Source organism: Alosa alosa, chromosome 2, assembly GCF_017589495.1.
Source record: "Alosa alosa isolate M-15738 ecotype Scorff River chromosome 2, AALO_Geno_1.1, whole genome shotgun sequence".
Classification (NCBI taxonomy): domain Eukaryota; kingdom Metazoa; phylum Chordata; class Actinopteri; order Clupeiformes; family Clupeidae; genus Alosa; species Alosa alosa.
Window position 1 is genome coordinate 37,188,873 of NC_063190.1, and position 19,806 is coordinate 37,208,678.

At 45.1% G+C, this 19,806-nt stretch overlaps 2 protein-coding genes across 8 annotated transcripts in view; one reads left to right on the forward strand and one right to left on the reverse strand.

Annotated features, from left to right (window-relative positions):
- The window catches only part of itpkca (inositol-trisphosphate 3-kinase Ca), a 38,440-nt gene that overhangs the window by 13,167 nt on the left and 5,467 nt on the right, over positions 1 to 19,806 (forward strand). Inside the window, exons 1-7 of one of the 7 annotated variants that reach the window (XM_048230566.1) lie at positions 3,174 to 3,189; positions 10,429 to 10,488; positions 15,450 to 15,501; positions 16,172 to 16,272; positions 18,531 to 18,619; positions 19,138 to 19,217; positions 19,333 to 19,706. In XM_048230566.1, the coding sequence (XP_048086523.1) occupies positions 15,451 to 15,501; positions 16,172 to 16,272; positions 18,531 to 18,619; positions 19,138 to 19,217; positions 19,333 to 19,706 (695 nt within the window). In that variant the 5' untranslated portion in view covers positions 3,174 to 3,189; positions 10,429 to 10,488; position 15,450. Of the gene's footprint in view, positions 1 to 2,965; positions 3,190 to 5,953; positions 6,041 to 10,428; positions 10,489 to 15,228; positions 15,502 to 16,171; positions 16,273 to 18,530; positions 18,620 to 19,137; positions 19,218 to 19,332; positions 19,707 to 19,806 lie in introns of those variants that run through there. The other 6 variants (XM_048230567.1, XM_048230561.1, XM_048230552.1 and 3 more) reach the window with 6 other exon arrangements.
- Positions 4,265 to 9,705, reverse strand: LOC125291302. The gene is made up of 6 exons (XM_048237980.1): positions 9,622 to 9,705; positions 7,456 to 9,508; positions 6,305 to 7,142; positions 5,927 to 6,042; positions 5,640 to 5,753; positions 4,265 to 5,547 (listed from the first exon to the last, which is right to left on the reverse strand). The coding sequence occupies exons 2-6, from the start codon at positions 9,500 to 9,502 to the stop codon at positions 4,265 to 4,267; spliced, it is 4,398 nt and encodes a 1,465-aa protein (XP_048093937.1). The 5' UTR covers positions 9,503 to 9,508; positions 9,622 to 9,705.

Consider the following 19,806-nt stretch of genomic DNA (forward strand, 5'->3'; position numbering starts at 1 on the left):
GCTCACAGGCGCTAGGGGAAAGCGAGACGGCCACCATTCAACCCGAAAAAAGTCATATAACCATTCCAGTGACTCTGAAGCAGTTAAATGAAGGTAAATTAAGCTAAAAAAAACGTCCATATTAAGCTAAAAAAACCTGCATAGTGTGCCTTTAAGAAGCTTCCTAAGGGACACTTCGGGGAACACACTTAGGAACATAAACAACTTTGGTAAGATATATCTTTTGAGTCTTCTTAGCGCGCTAAGAGTGAGCGTTATCGGGAAACCGGCCCCAGAACAGTGTGGGAGAGAGCATTTGACGCCAAACTTTAAGCAAAGTCTCATTAGACCTAGCTTCAGTTAGTGCAGCAGTTTTGTACGAATTCTTGCTCTCACCAGAGGGATAGCAACAGAAAGACGAATGTTGAAATTTCCCTGTATTTTGGGTGAGTAAACTGGAAAATCCCTTATTTTTTGAAAATCTCATTTATTTTCAATGCTCAATGTTGACAGCTACAGTATGGTCAGAAAACGAGAAGAAAATGACTGAGGAGTTGAGTCAGCGCGGGAGAGACTTGTGGCTAGATAGGATAAACAGGCTAACCTTACAGCCAACTCCTCACATCCATCGCCATTATTATATTTGTATTAAGCTATTAATACTATATTAAGTTAAATACGTTTTAGACAGTACAGACAGCAGACAGCTGCCCCTATGCAATATGCGGAGACATCAGCAGTAGCCTGATGTAGTCGCCTACCGTAGATTACCTTTGGACGTATTGCATTTGCATATAGCATTGCTAGGTAGGCAATGTTAGCCAACGTTTTACAGTAGCCAAGGCTAATATTTTTATTGATGGTGCGTCCTTGTCAGCTCGTCGGCTATGCACGGCAAGTGGCCAGTGGTGGAGGAAGTACTGAATCTCAGTACTTAAAGGAGAATTCCGGTGTGATATTGACCTAAAGTGTATTGAAACATGATACCGAGTGTGAACGTATGTCTCATAGCCCATCTCGGCTTGTCCCCTGCACTCCAAAATCTGGCGCTAGTTAGCCGATGCTACCAACAGCTTTTTCAATAGTGGTGCTTCGGCATCGGGCTAGCCATGCAAATAAATCACTGTTTTACACCCATTTACGAGGCTCAATGTATCTCCACACTTCATTGGTAGACTTCCGAGGGCCCTGACATTTAAAACGAGACATTGAGAACTTTGAGAAAGCACTGGTAGTTTACTTACAAGGCGATTTATACAGACAGTATCTTCACGTTTTAAGCGTTTGCAGCCATCTTGAATTTAGTCCGCGATAAGTTAAAACAACGAGTAAGAATGAACAGGTATGATAAGGGATCAGATTCCAAAAATAATTCAGTGGAAATACATGGATTCCAGTTGCTGCTACTGGAAGAAACTGGAATCCATGCATTTCCACTGAATTGCCCCCCAATTGTAGGCTATGCATCTTTATTTGATCACACACAATTAAGAAATATTTTCTAATCTGGAAAATGCTACGTTTTTTCCGCCAGCGGTTCTATAATAGTCCACCATTCATTTGTGCACGCCGAATGATCAGACGTGTGACAGAAGCATGGGCATAGCCTGTAACTTCGGTGATACGCGGAGAGCAATCTCATCGGAGAGGAGGCCCTAACGCTGCAGATAACAGGCACAGAACACAGTTGCATGTCCAGTGTAGCCATGGGTCTGGTGAATATAGCCTACCGAATGCAGATGGCTACAAGCTCACGCTTTGCCTGGTCTAGACTAGAAGCTTATGTTTCAAAGATTTAGAAGCTGGGCACGTAGCGCTCCAGAATCTGTGGTAGCAACCCCGCCCCCTGGTAAAACAAACGTGTTTGTCAGAGAGAAAAAAAATCTGATCATAAAATGTATCATAAAAAGGAACGATGGTGTTGTAAAAATGTAGCGGAGTAAAAGTACAGATAATTGCTGTAAAATGTAACGAAGTAAAAGTCAAAAGTATGCACTATAAATTCTACTTAAGTAAAGTACAAACACGTGGAATATTTACTTAAGTACAGTTACAGTAACGAAGTATTTGTACTTCGTTACATTCCACCACTGCAAGTGGCAAATAATAGGAACAAACTCAGCGGAGAAAGATATCAGTAGATAATTCTGATATGTATTGTGTTTTGTTCACTTGGATTTTGGAAATGTAGAGAAATATGTTAGCCTTTTCCGCCTCCAGAACATTGCATCATAGATCCTCCTGTAGCCTAGAAGTTATCAGACAAGAACGATCACTGGCTAACCCACTTTAAACTACTTTAGCAAAGTCCTTGGGTGCAGGTTGTGAGCAACAGGCAAACGCAAGATACAATTGCAGTCCAATGAGGTGCAGCTTTATTCTCTGTGATCATGGCAATGTTAGACGATGTCGTTGGTGGAACAAATATAAGTTAGCCGACCTTGACTCAAGCGACTTCAACGCCTTCAGCTGCGTGTGCCGATGTATGAACAGACAGTTAGGCTATGAATATCGGGGTAAGTTACAGCTGACAATAATGACGGATCTTTACTTAATGCTATATTGAGTCTATTAGATATGGGTCCACAACGATTAAGTTTATCTACTCTTGATATTGACAAGATGAAGCCGTTAGGTTACTGTGCTGTGCTCAGATCAAATCTACGCGCTGCAGGCGATTGTCACATAAACTACTAGCCTATGGACCCTTTCAAGAGAGTTCCATTATCAGCATCATAGTTGGCCCCACAAGACTTCCTTTTTAACATTCCATATGTTATCTTAATGCAGAGGAAGTAGATTGGGGCCCAAATAGAACGTTCAAGCATTGTTTTTGTTTTTATTGTTGAAAGGGTCCATATAACTGGAATGTCATATCAACAATATGGCCGCGGCGGTGTTTGCGAATAAGCCCTATATATGTCATGCGTGTGTTTGTTTGTTTGTTTGTTGGCATTTTGTAGCGTGCTCTTCCCTCGCCCCGCAGGTGGTGGGCAGCTCCCTGCTGTTCGTACACGACCGGACGGGCAAGGCCGGCGTGTGGATGATCGACTTCGGCAAGACGCTGCCCGTGCCCCCTCCCCTTACGCTGGACCACCGGACGCCGTGGCGGGAGGGGAACCGCGAGGACGGCTACCTCTGGGGCCTGGACAACTTCATAGACATGCTGACCACCATGCTGTCGGCCCGCGCAGAGTGAACAGGACCCAGGTGCGGTCACAGGATGGGGGGGGAGAGGTTTGGAACCATGAAGCCTTTGTTAGAACACAGACTGTTAAATATGGTGCAGCTCATAACGTGAGTGTGTGGATTGTGTTTTTTCCCTCTTTATTGACACCCCAAATGAGTGCAGTGTTTTCAAATACTCATTGCATTGCATTGTGACAAAGTGGCCACCCAATGACCTCAGATCTGTGTGTGCAGCGAACGCAAAGGCAAAGTCTAGACTACTTTTAGTGGCGTCTTATCTTAGTCCAGCTGACTCTCTTAGTCCATTTTATCTCTGAATTTGTACTCTGTTGATATGCAAATAATGAATTTGACAAAGAAAAGGGCTGTGTGATAAACATATATATTTTTTTTTTCATGACAAACTTTTTTTTTTCATGACATGCAACCAAAAACTGTGACCATTTATGCAAAATGATAATGCACAAATATCATGTCTTTGTATATCCTTTTACATGAGCCTAGTGTAATATGTGCTCTTTGTATATCCTTTTACATGAGCCTAGTGTAATATGTGCTCTTTAGTGGGTAGAGAGACTTTGCCTGTCAACATTCCAGCTTGATTGGTTTTTCACATTTGGACGTGCTGATGTGTACATGTGAGCTGGACGTTTGGCTTCATCCATAATACTGCTCTTACTACTCCTGCTTGACCTGTGCCACCTGGCCCTTTGGTCAACCAGTCAGAGATGCTATGAGCAGATAAGAAGCACAAAAGAGTTTCACACAGTGGATTTGAAGTGGTGTTCACTACTGTATCAACTCAATAAATATCCACTAAGATTTGAAGGACTCTGTGTTTGGGGATTACTGCATTAGGCTCTTATCTTATCTGTTGTCATTGTCTTGTGAACACAGCTGTTTAAAATAGTTGACCAATTAAGATTAAGAATTTCAGTATGTCTTATTGCCAAAGAGAGAAACTTGTTATATTTGCATGCTTTCTTTCCTTTTATCAACTGAAGCATTATGAAGAATGAAATTGAATATATTTAAAAGTAGGAGGAAAAAAACTACAAATCAAAATACAAAACATTTGAAAGATTGTTTTCCTTTCCTAAGCCTGAACATGGGAGCCTTTGGGGTTGATTTTGGGCAGCGTGATCCTGCCCGTCTGGCTGAGCTGGGCATCGTCCGCTCTGACCCAGTCCATCTCGAGTCTGCCGTACTTCAGCTGCCCGTGAGGCTGCAGGGGGAAGTGGCCGAGGCGCCAGGGCAGAGGAAGTTGGTGTTGAAACGTCGTCACGGGGCCCCGGCAGGCGTCCGTCATCTCTGTGCTCTGTGCCACCCTCTCGCCCAGTGCCCCCTGGCACGCTGCCACCCTCTCGCCCAGTGCCCCCTTGCACGCTGGCCGGGGGAGGAGCCGTGGGAGCGTCCGGCTCGTGTCACGGGCCTGCAGCGCGAGCGGCCATGCACACAACGAGGCCGCCGCCCGCGCCGCCTTCTGGGAGCGGAAGCCGTGCAGCGAGATGAGCTTGTGCAGGCTCTCCCTCCAGTGGGGGTCAGTGTCCCCGGGGACCGTGGCGTGGTCACCGGGCTCCTCAGCCGCGAGGGCAGCACGCCGCGAGAGATGACCGGGCTGCTGGGAGATCTGCTGAGGATGCTGGGTCATGTGCCGAGGACGCTGGGAGATACGCCGACCATGCTGGGAGATACGCTGAGCATGCTGAGAGATTTGCTGGGGATGCTGGGAAAATTGCAGAGGATGCTGGGTCATGTGCCGAGGATGCTTGTGCATGTGCTGAGGATGCTGGGAACTGTAATGAGGATGCTGGGAAATGTAGTCATGATGCTCAGAGACGTAGTGAGGATGTTGTGAGATGTGCTCAGGATCCTGGGAGATGTAGCGGAAGTACTGGGAAACATGCTGAGGATGCTGGGAAATTAGGTCCTGGGGTTTAGAGATGAGCTTGTGGGGCTTGGTGATTGGCAGGGAGCCACCATCTTCACCTCCAAAGGGCACCTTCTCTGAGGACATCTCTTGGCTGACCAGGGAGCCCAGGCCAGAGTCACTGGGCAGAAGGTGTGACTCGTATTTTTCCACTGTCGGATATGTAGCTACGTTGTGTTTGCGAGATTTTCTAAACGCATACAGTAATGGGTCATTAGGTGATGGGCCTGCCTGCTCCAGATCAGTGAGATTCTCCTTTTTAGATCGGGGTTTGACGGCACGTTTTTTCTGGCGTGCAGGCTCAGGAGTGTGATGGAACGTCGTCCTGTCGAACATGCCAGTCTGTATTTGAGTCTGTTTCGCTTCATTGTCACTGAGGTTCTCTTGTTCTTTAGAGACTTTAGTAGATCCATCGGTCACTTTGGAGGATCGGCGGACCTTTTGTGAGTCTAGGCAAAAACAAGTAAGCATATTTATTCATGTAAAATTCAGCATAAAACAGAAAATACAAAGAAAATTAAAGCAATAAAAAGAAACTCACCGTTGTGGTCTAATGCCCTCCGCTGACCGTTGTGGTCTAATGCCCTCCGCTGGACGTCGTGTTGCTGGAATTCAGACTTAATGGAGGAGGAACGATGGGTTCTGCCCGTCATGTCTAAGAACAATAACATTTCATAAACAAAACATAATTATCAAAAATTACAGTGAGGATTACCTTAGTTTACCCTATTAATGGACAACTGCGCCATTGACAGAATCTTCTGCATATTCATCCTTCAGATCATCTTTAAAAAGTGAAAACACACTGTGCTGTGTATTAGAACTGACCTTGGCTTTTTCTCCGCTGTTTTGTAGCTTTGTGTGAAGTTTCATCATGATCAACATTCTCCTTCAGCACCAAGTCGTCAGAGAGTTGATCAAGAAAGGGCTCCAATGTGGTCATGCTTAAATGATGAATTACATACCGATTCATTTATTAAAGGTGAAATTCTTAAATGATGAATTGCATACCGATTCACTTTAAAGGCACAGTTCTTGATGTTGGCATAAGGTTGTGTATGAATTGTAATGGATCTTTAAACAAGTAATGGGAATCATTGTAGATCAGACACACAACCCTAAGGGCCTACATGACACCTCATTACATACCTCATGACATACCTCATTGTTTTCTGGCCTAAGGGCCTACACATTAAGCTTACATACCTCATTGTTTTCTGCAGTTCCTCCTTTAGTGCCTGCTTCTCACAAATTTGGAACACGTCCCGCAGAATGTAACGGGTTAAGTCACGCAGCTCTTGGTTCGAGCTGGCCAAGAACGTGCCAATCAGAGCGATGTCGTCGCTGAGCAGGAGCTGCATCAGGTGCAGGTACTTCAGGCCCTCGTGCTGGCGCCACACAAGAGACGCGTCCCTGATGTGAGAGAGGAGCTTCCCTCTCACTTGGTCCAGAAGGCTCTGCTTCAGGTGCTGCTTCCTAAGGACCTCCAGCAGCTTGTTAGAGTATTCCGTGTAAGAAAACTGGCACGTTACGTTTAAATGTTCCAGCAGTACATCGACCCTCTGCTTGACATGATCTATCTCTTCCTCTGTTTCTTGACTCTTTTTCTCTGGCATCTTTTTCTCTGGCACCTTTTTCTCTGGCACCTGTCTCTCCTCTTGACCAGTGGCCTCAGGGTTAAATATCGTTAGCTGTGCATTAACCCTTCTTGTAACCTTCGCACGTGTTAAAATCTCCTGTATGGCTTGTGTGTGTTCAGAGGCATCCTCTTTTTCTTCAAAGTCTCTCAGGAGGCATGTGGGTAGGAAGCGCTCAAGAGACTCTTCCTCCTCTGCCTCCTCCTCCTCCTCCTCCTCCTCCTGTAAATGGATGGCTCGGATCACTGAATTGGGAATATAACCATCTAGGGCGATGTGTCTAAAGAGGGAGAGGAAGTCCTGCTCGCATCTCTTTGTCTGGATCAGTGCTTCATTGGGAGCATCAGGCGTCTCATTGGGCTCCACCTCTGGGGGCGTTGGCTGAGTGTTCTTAGCTGTCCTGGCCACTTCACAAATTAACAAGGGAGAGAGAGAGAAAAAGAGGTGCTAAGATTTAAGACAGTTAAGAATGTAGCATTTTGGCATTTGTCATAATAATTATGTAATTCGCTAGTTATTTGAAGTGCAAAGTGTCATATCTAGAACAGAGTGGAGACGGAGAAGACACGTTAGAACAGAGTGGAGACGGAGAGGACACGTTAGAACAGAGTGGAGAACACGTTAGAACAGAGTGGACACGTTATAAGAGACAGGCGATGGAGACGACACAGAAAATGTTGTGTTCCCTGTTCTGTTCTCTGTTCTGCTTGGGGGTCTCACCTGGTGCCCTCCATGCGGCTGAGCAGTAGGGCATGATGACGAACTTGCTAGTTTGTTCTTTCTGTTCCTCGGGAGGAATTCCCTCCAATATGCCCTCGGTTGTGGTCTGATCAGGGGTTGGTTCAATCATGACCTTCTCCTTGGTCCGATTGAGATACTTCAGATAAACCTTTGGCACTAAGCCAATGTCATAATGCAAGGGTGATTTTGGAAGGAAGGGAATAGGTAGCTCAACTATGTCGTCCAGGGGAGCCTGCCCCAACACGGTCCTCAAATAGCTTGCTGGCAGAACATGTGTGGCTGAAATGATGCTGATACTGTCTGCGAAGGAAGCAAGGATGTCACCGCGCGCGTTTCCAAAGCACAGTTGTGTCACAGGCACTCCGAGCTGGATCTCGGCCACCAAGTCCCCTTCATGACTCCAGATCTCAATCTTACCGCTGCTGCCCGTCAGGGCGAGAATAGCCAGCTGGGGGCAGTAGTCAAGGCATGATATCCTCTCTGACCTTTTCCTCTCCCTCTCTGCGACTCTGACCCCGTGAACAGAATAAAAGATCAAGTGTTGCTGTGGTGACACGGCACAAACTAACCCGTCCATCAGTGTGTAGTGGACTGGGGTGAAATCGCAGATTATCTGACCCTCTAAAGTCAGAACCACTTCGCACTGTTCCAATCTGACAGACCAGACGGTAAACAGGCAGTCGGTACCATAGCAACAGATCGAGGGCCTTTGTCCAGGGAGGCTACTTATCTGACTGATCGCTCCGTTGTGCGCTTTCTGGGGTTCGCAGAACACACCGAGAGGTGAGAGAAGCTCCAGCTTCCCATTGCGATGTCCACTAAACACCAGGCAGTTTGGGCTCTCGTCGCCAGCTCCATCCTGTGAGCTCCAGACCATTACGGTCTCCAAACACAACACGCCGTCATTGCCGTCTCTCACCGTGTTTATGACGCGTGTCACCGGACAGGGGCTGAGGGTGGTGTTCAGCACGAGGACCTCCACACTTCCGTCACACAAGTACAGCTCCTCCTGGCTGGGGGCGTAGGCGAAGCCGAGGGCTTTGTCGATGTGCAGGAAGGGCCACGAGAGAAACAGCAGTTCTCCAGTAACTGGGGAGAGGAATCGAATGATGCCGTCCAGCGTCACCGCGAGAATCCGACATCTCCCACGGCAACACTCCACCCGTCTGAGCACACGCACAGTGCAGGCTGTGTCGTTGAAAGACCTGTAGATGCTGTTCAGACGCCACACATCCAAGATGGTGGCCGACTGGCACATGACGATGTTTTTGCTGAGAGGCCACATGCTTCGCACCCCTCCTGGCATGTTGATGTGCAGCTTGAGCAGGAGGTCCCCACTGCGCGTCCACTGTTTGATCCAACATCCTGTCGAGGCGGTTAGGATGCTGCCAGACTCGGCGAGCAGCACCACGGAAGTGACGGCAGTGGCGTGAGCGCGGAACTGAAGGAACAAACGGCGTATATCACAGCTCCACACCTGCACATAGCCATCAGCGTCACCTGTGTACAGATACCTCTGCCGCCACTCTGGGACCACACAGCGGAGCGTGGCGTAGCTCTGACCCCGGAACTCAAAATTCTCGTTTTGACCAGTGTGCTCAAAGTTCTTTATGTTCCGGTCGCACAGGACGTAAATGGAGTTGGTCTGTCGCTGGGACACGAAGGCCGAGACCACGGTCTCCCGCTCAATGGAACACCGCGTCCAGTCCAGAATCCGCAGCAGGCTCAGCGGCGTCTGAGCAGACGTCCAGAAACCCCAGAATGCAATGAGGCCCATGCTGCCGGTCAACAGCTCGTTGGTCTCCAGACAGTAGTGCATGCAGAGCACGGAGGCCGGGCACTGGGTGTGGTACAGCACAACCATCTCCTGAGTGTTGTCCGTGAGGACACGCAGGCACAGGTCGTTACAGTACCCCACCAGGACGTGTTGACTGGGCACAAACAGCATGCGCTCCATCTTATATCTGCCGTACATGGGGGTGGTAGAGTGGTGGCGAAGGTTGCCTACCCCGTCGTCTAGCCACATGTGTATCTGTCAGGAGAAATGTTGCAGAAAAACATAGACGTGAGAAAAGTATTAGTCACTTGCCATGCTAGTGTTAGTGTAACGGCACAAAAAAAGACTGAATCTGAGTTATTTCTCACCTGATGTTTGAACACAGTCTGACCCCATTGGAACCCCAGCACCACGTTGCCATGGTGACCAGTGTATGCCGTGATGCACTGGAGATGGTCACCTGGTGCACAGGGGCAGTGAAACTGGACGCTGGGGTGGATGTCTAGGTATATGGTGCTCTCTTTATCACCCTGGCTGTCATGGCTCTGCTGCTCCTTCTCCTAATGGTGGAATATCAAAACACATTGAGCCAGTTCCTCTTCATCTTAACACACTGAGCTAGTTCCTCTTCATCAAAACACACTGAGCCAGTTCCTCTTCATCAAAACATACTGAGCTAACTCTTCATCTTAACACACTGAGCCAGTTCCTCTTAATATTAACACACTGAGCCAGTTCCTCTTCATCTTCAAGATTTACATGATGGAATCAGTAATGGGCAGCAGTAGCTTTGCTACATTTCTCAGTCGCTTGGTGGTAGCGTAGCTATTTTCTGAAGCAGATAGCTTTTCAGTAGTGTAGCTGTTTATTTGACCATGTAGTGCAGTAACTTTTACAGAAGCTACATTTTCCAGAGCATTTGTGAAGCTCACAGTAGTTTCCTTTAGCCACCCATACATGAATCATTTAGGCCATATTCTGTATTACTTGAAAGACAAACTATACTTTTCCATGCCAGAGATGAAGCAACGAAATTGTGCTTGTAAAGATGTTGGTGGTCGTCTATTGTGTGGTTTTATTGAGCAATATCTATAGACTGTCAACATTTGTTGTATTAGTTTTAACTTGTACATGGTAAAGATCAACTGAATGGGTAATTGTACTTTTAAATGTAGCACCAACATTTCAGCCAGGTGGAATGAAACTGGGATAATCAAGAGCTGAAGCTTATACAGGTGAGGATGTAAACATACTCACTCACACACACACACACACACACACACACACACACACACATTGTGTATGCCTTTGCTACTCTACTTTGTGTTAAGAGTATATATAGAGTTAGAGTAAAACATTAGCTTGCAGTTTATCCTGCAAAGAAATACCCACATCTAAGTTGGGCCACATATGCACACTCTCAGCAGGCCCTACATTCCTTTAGCTATTACATGGAACATTTAACCCCAAATTGATTTTAGATAGATAGATAGATAGATAGATACTTTATTGATCCCCAGGGGAAATTCAAGAAATATTTAGTTATATAAAAAAATAAATATTTTAGTTATAGGCAACATATTTTATAGACATGTGTAAATCAAGGTAACTAAATTACTGTAGCCTATCTGTTATGACAGATATACAGTAGGCTATGAGGGTCCGTGTAACGCTTTGCAGTGCTTTGTTCTATTTGCTCCATCCATCTGATCCAAATAAAAAATGTGTTCAATAATCCAATTTTCAAATAGATAATTGCTGCTATTTTCTAAATGTGTCATTAGTCACGCAAGATAAAGAAAACAGAGACTGGATTGGAAACAAAAGTAAAATTCAGTTAATATTGGATTTTTGCCTTTTTTACCGTTTTTGTTGGGGTGAACCACAAGCGTAGGGGGTGACCTGATACATATTGGCGCGCGGTGTTGGTGATTACATTTTATCAGCGGATGTAGAGATGGAGGGCTATCAAACACAGTCCAGCTTGCATCAAGGTGCCAAGCGATTGATAATGTCAGCTCGAAATCAGAACTTAAGATGCAGAGGGAGACATTGCTGCATCCTGACACTTATGAGGAGGCCCTACGTGTGTAGAATGTCCATGTTCTGGGAGGCTTTGGAGACCTACATGAGCATTACCATGGACTTGAGCCGTAGCCATGGGCGGACTGGCCATCTGGCATACCGGGCATTTTCCCGGTGGGCCGACGCACCTTTTGGGCCGACAAAATTGGATATAATTTAATTATTTTGGCCAAAGATCGGCCCAAAGGAAGGATAATCAGCGGCCCATTGGTTACATTTCAATATTGACACTGGACTGATCCAATAACAGCTCACGTCAGGCCCCACCCCTCCCATTTTGGCTCAGAGCCAGGATTAAAGCGCATCAAAAGTTAATCGAAGTTGCCTACACGAAATTGCGGCGGGTGCCGGTTGTGACAATTGTGCAAAATTAACACCAATGTAGAAGCTTCGAAAATACAATATTGCAAGTAAGCTAGCATATGTCAACAACATGTTGAAGTTCGTTGAGTTTGAACGAGGATGTAGCAAGCATACAGAGCAAGGGACAGTGAGCAGGTGGAGTGCGAGCTTAGTTGAGGCTATAGATGATAAGAATTCAGTGGTGGAACAGGTAGGCTGTGACATGCATGCCATGCTGACTATAATGATAACATAGTAAGGCCGTGCTGTGATTATAATAACAAATAGCGCAACTTATTTTTTCTAAATGATTGATTTGCAAACCCGGACAGCAAAATAGTGTCAAATCGACGTTAATTGTTGGTCAGATTGATCAGTTTCCGTCAGACGCCCAAAATTCAACATCGATGGCATGAGTGGTGGTTGGTCTCTCAAAGTAGAGAAGGGTTCTATCTTGGAAGGGTTATCATGGTAAAGAAGGGCTAAAATAGACTGACGGAAATGTAGGTTGCAAAATGTCACGTCATGCACAAGCCAACTAAGCTATACAGTATATATAACCTATACGATAGGCTACTGGAAGACACTAAAGATCATTAGCTCATGTAGCTGTACTGTTCCAAAATGTACCAGCAATGTAGGTAGGTAGTATAGCCTACAGGAATAAAATATTTCCAGCAACAGCCCTGTTTGTGTTTCAGTTGTCCTACAGTGATAACTGATATAAGTTACATTAATGTCTTAAGACAGTCTGGGTAATTTAACTCTTTACACATAGGCTTCAGTAATTTTTGGTGCTGCTGTCAATTGTAGCCTATTGCATTTTGAAAGGATACCTTGAATTCAAGCAGAAACTCTTCTTTAATAATTGCTTGTTAGCCTACTTGAATATGGAGATCATATGCTCCATGCCTACCTGTGATCAGTTAGAGAGATAACCAATGAGGCCTACATCACTTTCAGTGCTCCATGACCGTTGAAAATGTATGCATATTTAAGGGTAATGCAAAGATTTTGTATAAATTAGGTGTGCCTGACCGATTTGACAAATATGCCAGGGCCGATTTTTGGTCCCAGTCCGCCCCTGGCCGTAGCCTATAGCAATGTAGGCTATTTGCTGTTGAAATGAATAAATGGATAAACTGATAAATTAGGCATATTCACTGTTGTGTCTTCGTTTAGCCTAATGATAGTCTAGCGTAAAGTGTTAAATAAGCAAAAATGTCCCATGTCAAACAGTGCTTGGGGTAGCTTGTTTAGCCTAGACTGACGTCGATGCTTGAAAGCATTCTGCTTTGGGGAATTATTTGCAAGGGTGAAAGTACGCCGGTACTGGCCGGTACGGAGTACCACTAAAATATTTGGAGAGGGTACGCCGTACCGGAAAGAAAACTATACTGTATCTGAAAAATATAGCACTTTCAGCATGACAACACAACTGCTAACGTAAAATTACCAGAAGCAACACGTTTCCCCCAAAATATATTTCATATACATCGTTCTGAACTGTATCTGAATTGTGTCTAAACCTCCCGTGCAGCTGGAAAGACAACGAGCAAGCTATAGCGCGCGTACAGTAGCCTACAATAATTGCGCCAACGTGCACTGGTATCCAAAGTGTTTTAGCAGACGGACGTTTCTTGAAAAAAAAACCATACAGGCTAAAGAAAAATACGTTGATGTTTCAATAGCCTATTCTGGTTTTATGTGTGCAGTGTTTCGCTGGAGAGACAAGAGACAGACAGTGCGTGTGCGGATTAACCAGATCTTGCGCAGCAATAATGAAAGTGTTTTAGCGGACAGAAGTATGTTGCAGTCTCCCAAATAAAAAGGCATGACTCAAAGAGACGTGTTTCATGATATACAGTGGCCTATATAAAAAAACGATTGGAAGTGGGAGCGAGCAGAGTAACTAGACTAAATAAATAAATAAATGTTGAAATTAAGTGTTTGCAATTTATTCATAATCAAAAACAGATACAGGTGGGTTAAAGAGTGATACTAGAGTGATAAGAAGTCCTAGTGAATGCTTGATAAGTAGACTATAATACAGTAAATAAACAAATAATAAATAATTAGGCTAAGTGAAATTTTCGCATATCAAAATATGCAACAATAACCCATTTACTGTGCCGTCCTAAAGAATGGATAACGGATTTTTAAGCCTATTTTTATATTTTTTCTGCAAATTTAGAACATAGCACTGCAAAGCGTTACACGGACCTATGAGTTATGTTGGCAAAGTCATTTGCATGAATCTGGTTCACTTTATTGGTTTATGTTCATTTGTTTGCGAATTACAAAGAAGTTACTTTTGTGAAATGTATGAAACTTACTTGCTACAGTGTGGTTTGTCTTGAGGGAGCTTTTTGGGTAAGCTTAATTTAATATAGAGTAACTGGTAGATTAGCTCACTACATTTTCTAAGTAGCTTGCCCATCACTGTTTGGAGTACATTGGTTCCAACAGAATTGACCTCAAATGGTTTCACTGATAAGTGAAGCACTCTCTCCAGAAGAGACGAACACCAGAACACAGTAGGTTGCAGTCAGCGGAGCAGCGGCCTCGAGTGGTCGAACAAAAAGTTATCATTAATCAATAGCCTACCTGTATTGTTTTTGCCAGTCGTGACGCAAAGTCTCTCCATTTGGCTACCAGCCGCACATTTAAAGACATTTTGTTCTCACACCAACCCTAGGCGTTTGTCACATTTTTACATAGGGGATTTTAATGGACTTATTCAAGGAAAGACAAAGTTTGACAGCTCGCTAAAATTGGCGATGTCCCGGCATTTCCACGTCATAAAGATATGGAACATAGATCTATGATATGGAATCGCATGAACATTGTAGCTTTCGAACTAGAAATCGATAAAGTAGTTGTCATCTGTGTCTGCATTTATAAATCAATAGACAGCTGTGCGGTCGATGGACACAAAAAGAGAGAGACGCAGGCCTACTGTATGCATAGGCCTAGCCTACGGGCTACCGCCCAATATCATTCGGGCTCTTTGTTGGACCGACTGACAGTCTAAATGACCACATTGCTACAGTAGAAGTGCCAATGTGAGTGTGTTTATAAGGGACACTTAAAAGCAACAGAGCAGCGGGAAGCAGGAAGAGAATATCCTACAGTAGTCTATCAATCAAGGCCCCTCGGTTTCACTGGTGCAATGATGTCTTGGGCTGTGTTGGCCAAATGAATTAATCATGCTGTCAAATAACAGTTTACTCCCATAAAGACACCGTTGTCACTGGATGTTTTTTCCATCCAAAATACTATCTGTTAACATACTGTCAAATACTGTGTGAAATGCCCAATGGTGTCATCCAAAATGAGCAAATGCTTACATCTCTGTAGCACTGAGGGGCTAAAATGAGAGTGAGAAAGATAGAGGGAGGGAAAGGAAGATATATAGTATATAGAGATGTTTGTGTGAGAAAGATGGAGAGCGATATAGAGAAATGTTTGTGAGAAAGAGATGGAGAGAGATATAGAGATGTTTCTGTGAGAAAGAGAGAGAGATGTTTGTGTAAGAAAGAGATGGAGGGAGGGAGAGATATAGAGAGATGTTTGTGTGAGAAAGAGATGGAGAGAGAGAGAGCGTGGGAGAGAGAGGAAGAGAGGTGGAGTGAAGAGCAGGGAGGCGACTGAGTGACTTGCCCTAGCTGACCGTGTTGTGAAACACAGCTGTGAAATTCTACCAGAGCTTCTAAATGAAAATTACCAGATTCTGACGCCAATTTATTGTTTTATCCTTAATGAGGAGAATGGAGACTTGGACAGATGCACTGACAGGCTTATACAATTCCTGTTTAACGGTACGTCTGAATATCTTCTCTCAGTATTCATCATTGTTCTACAAATGTCAAATAGGCCTTTAGCAGCTCATACTGTTTTAATGGAACAGGCTTGTTATGGGCTATGACATATGGGTTATGGGTTATGACTGTGCCTGGTAGACATAGGCCTGTTTTAAATGTAGGCTATGATTCTAAATTCTGGATGTTTATACAGAGGATTTTTCTAATCATTTTCCTACACTGACAGCACAATGCATCTAGTATAGTTGAAGCCACAGCAAAGCACAACACTGCTCAGTCCAGACAAACCCCGTATTCATGTTTACATCTCAAGAGGATGGTGTAGACAATCTACTGCTCTGTTTAAAGAGGTTTCCAGCTCACTGCTCTTGGCTTGGTGCACGTAGTGCCATCACTCAGTCTGACTGACGTAATATAGACATTTAGATAGCGTGCTAACAAGATAGCATGCTAACTTTCAGACTTCAGAGACTCCTCATCTCAGACACTACAAGGCAAATTAGCATGAAACATGATAATGAATCAAAATAACTGTACAGATAGATAGAGATAGATAGATACTTTATTGATCCCCAAGGGGAAATTCAAGAAATGATACAAAATGATTAGGATATGATATGATGCGATGGAAATGAATGGGAAGTCAAATGAGTTGTCTGCCCCACAGGCACCCTGTAGAGGCCACGATAGCCCACCTCTGCCAGAGACCGCTCCGGAGAGGCCTCCGCTGCCCCTGCTCTACACAGAGTTCCAGTTCTACAAGCGGCGGTAAGGCCCAGGGCGAGACTACGAGGCCAGGTTACTGGTAACCCTAGCAACCTGGGGAGTAGCCGCTGATCTCCAAAAGAATGCTTTACTACTGTATTGCTTCTGAAGTGACATATTGTTTTGAGATCAGCGGTACTCCCCAAGTTAATTAAGCCAGAACCCTGGCGTTGTAGTTTAACCCTCTGCTTTAAGACAGATCACTATCATGCTCCTGTTTTCAGTGTGTTGTGCACACCAACACCTAGGAAAAAGACTGTATGTACCACACTCATACAGTAGACTGCGGAAACTCAGGCGAGCAAGTGCTCCACCAGCCATCATGACCACATTCTACCGAGGCACCATTGAGAGCATCCTCTCCAGCTGTATCGCTGTGTGGGGCGGAAGCTGCACTGAATACAACAGGAAAGCCCTGCAGCGCATAGTGAACACAGCTGGAAGGATTATTGGTGCTTCACTCCCCTCCCTGAAGGACATTTACACCTCCCACCTCACCCGCAAGGCGTTCCACAAGCACAGCTAAGCTAGCTGGCACCCGTTACACTCACCCCCCTAAACCTCACTCCCGATCCGGGTCACGGCACCAATGTAACCTGCGTTGTGTTGAACCTGCACACGCCCGGACTCGAACCCGCGAACAGCAGCACCTCGGATCGGGAGGTGAGCGCGCTAATACTTGAGCCAATAGCCCAGGCTACTGGCTCGCATGCCAGCAGCACTCTTGAGGCGTCGGGGAGTGAGGTTTTACTAACGTCTCACAAGCACAGCTAAGCTAGCTGGCATCTGTTACACTCCGTTACATATATGATAATGTTAACATTGTGTATGTACTGTAATATTGTCATTGTCATATAGTCGTGTTGTATATGATAATGTTAACGTTGTGTATGTAATGTTGTCACAGTCATGGGTTTCATAAGTCGTGTTGTAGATGATAATGTCAGTGTTGTGTATGTAATGTTGTCACAGTCATAGGTTTCATAAGTCGTGTTGTATATGATAATGTTAACGTTGTGTATGTAATGTTGTCACAGTCATAGGTTTCATAAGTCGTGTTGTATATGATCATGTTAACGTTGTGTATGTAATGTTGTCACAGTCATGGGTTTCATATGTCGTGTTAACGTTGTGTTAATGTTGTGTTAATGTTGTCACAGTCATGGGTTTCAAAGTCAAAGTCAAAGTCTGCTTTATTGTAAATTTCTTCACATGTCAAGACATACAAAGAGATCGAAATTACGTTTCCCACTATCCCACGGTGGAGACAAGACATATTTTACCAATTAGGTCCACAGACAAACATAACATTCAAGTAAACAATATAAAAAGTAAAAATAAGAAGGCACATACAATGAAGAAAATAAGAGCAGCAAAATTTGAGTTGAAAATGTGCAATTGTGCATACAGTGGACAGTCAATATAATAGTGCAAAAGTCAGGCCAATAAATAGCTGAGGTAGTTCTGTTTGACCTAAGTATGCAAGTGGCATAGTGGTGCAAGTTATGTAAGAGCAGCAGAAGTGTGTTCAGAAGTGTTTTCAGGACAACAGGACAACAACAACAAGTTGCAAAGTGTGCAAGTGTACAAGTGGAGTAGTGCAAGTGGAGTAGTGCAAGGCAGCCATTATGGGTCCAAAGTCCAGGATGTTATATAGCTGAGGGTGGAGAAGGGGGAGAGAGTTCAGCATCCTAACAGCCTGGTGTATGAAGCTGTTGGTGAGTCTGGTGGTGCGGGAGCGCAGGCTTCTGTACCTCTTCCCAGAGGGCAGTGGATCAAACAAATTATGAGCGGGGTGACTTGCATCACTCACAATTGTGGTCGCCTTGCGGGTGAGGTGGGAGGTGTAAATGTCCTTCAGGGAGGGGAGTGAAGCACCAATAATCCTTCCAGCTGTGTTCACTATGCGCTGCAGGGCTTTCCTGTTGTATTCAGTGCAGCTTCCGCCCCACACAGCGATACAGCTGGAGAGGATGCTCTCAATGGTGCCTCGGTAGAATGTGGTCATGATGGCTGGTGGAGCACTTGCTCGCCTGAGTTTCCGCAGGAAGTTTCATATGTCGTGTTAACGTTGTGTTAATGTTGTCACAGTCATGGGTTTCATATGTCGTGTTAACGTTGTGTTAATGTTGTCACAGTCATGGGTTTCATAAGTTGTGTTGTATATGATAATGTTAACGTCGTGTTAACGTTGTGTATGTAATGTTGTCACAGTCATGGGTTTCATATGTTGTGTTAACGTTGTGTTAATGTTGTCACAGTCATGGGTTTCGACACACCCCGGTGGCACAGGAGGGTCATCACAGTGTGGAGTGGAACAGAGGAGCCATTACAGACAGAGGACAGAATGGTGACAGAACACACAGTACAGACAAAGCATGCAGTACAGACACAATGGCAACCACTAAACACACAGTACAGACACACAGGCAACCTCTAAACACACAGCACAGACACACAGGCAACCTCTAAACACACAGTACAGACACACAGGCAACCACTAAACACACAGTACAGACACACTGGCAACCTCTAAACACACAGTACACACACATTGGAGCCTCACGCCTTACTGCTGTGCTGATGATGATGATGATGGATATCAGTGGTCATGTATGATTAAAGAGAACAGCTTTAGATATGTGGGCTGTGTGTAAGTATGTAGTGTAGGGTGTACATATGTGTTATGTAGGCTGTGTGTGAGTTTGTAGTGTAGGGTGTACATATGTGTTATGTAGGCTGTGTGAGTTTGTAGTGTAGGGTGTACATTATGTGTTATGTAGGCTGTGTGTGAGTTTATAGTGTAGGGTGTACATATGTGTTATGTAGGTTGTGTGTGTGAGTATATATGTTGTGTACACTGGGCAGGCGTTGCTCACCAGGTGGTCAAAAGGGAGCAGAGGTCAAATCAATACAGCCATCATCAGAACAACAATGTCCTCTCAAGGGTGAGTTTGATGTTTTCTCTGATGTGATGATAAACATCTGCATAAAGGCCCTTGTAACTCTCTTTTCTTAATGACGATGTTCATGATCAAAAGCTTATCCAATGATCTCTCATAGTCTGAGGCTCCATGCATCCGCCAGCTGTTTGAGAAGAGCAGTCCCAGGGTGCAGTGCAGGGGACAGGCTCTGAGCGGGTGGAGCACAGAGGAGTGGACGCATGGCTCTGAGGGCTATCTCAGCGTGGAGATGGATTCACACGTTACCCCCACCCGTACGGGCCGCTCCAGGGTGGAAACGCCCGACTCGGAGTCCGAGTACTTCACCCCCAGAGTGACCCCACAGGCCCTCAGGAGGCAGGACGCGTCCCCCAGCCAACAGCGCCGCCTCTGGGCCAGATTTGGCCCACAGGCCCCTCTCCTGGACCCAGCCCAGGGGTTCTACTACCACACCCTCCCAGTGCCGCGCTGCAAAACGCTGGTCCCCAAGCCCAGGTAGCAAATGGGCTTTGTTGGGTCATTTCTTATCCTATTTACTGTATGTACTGTATATTGCTTCTCATTTAACTTTAATTGCAACTTCTACAAATAAATG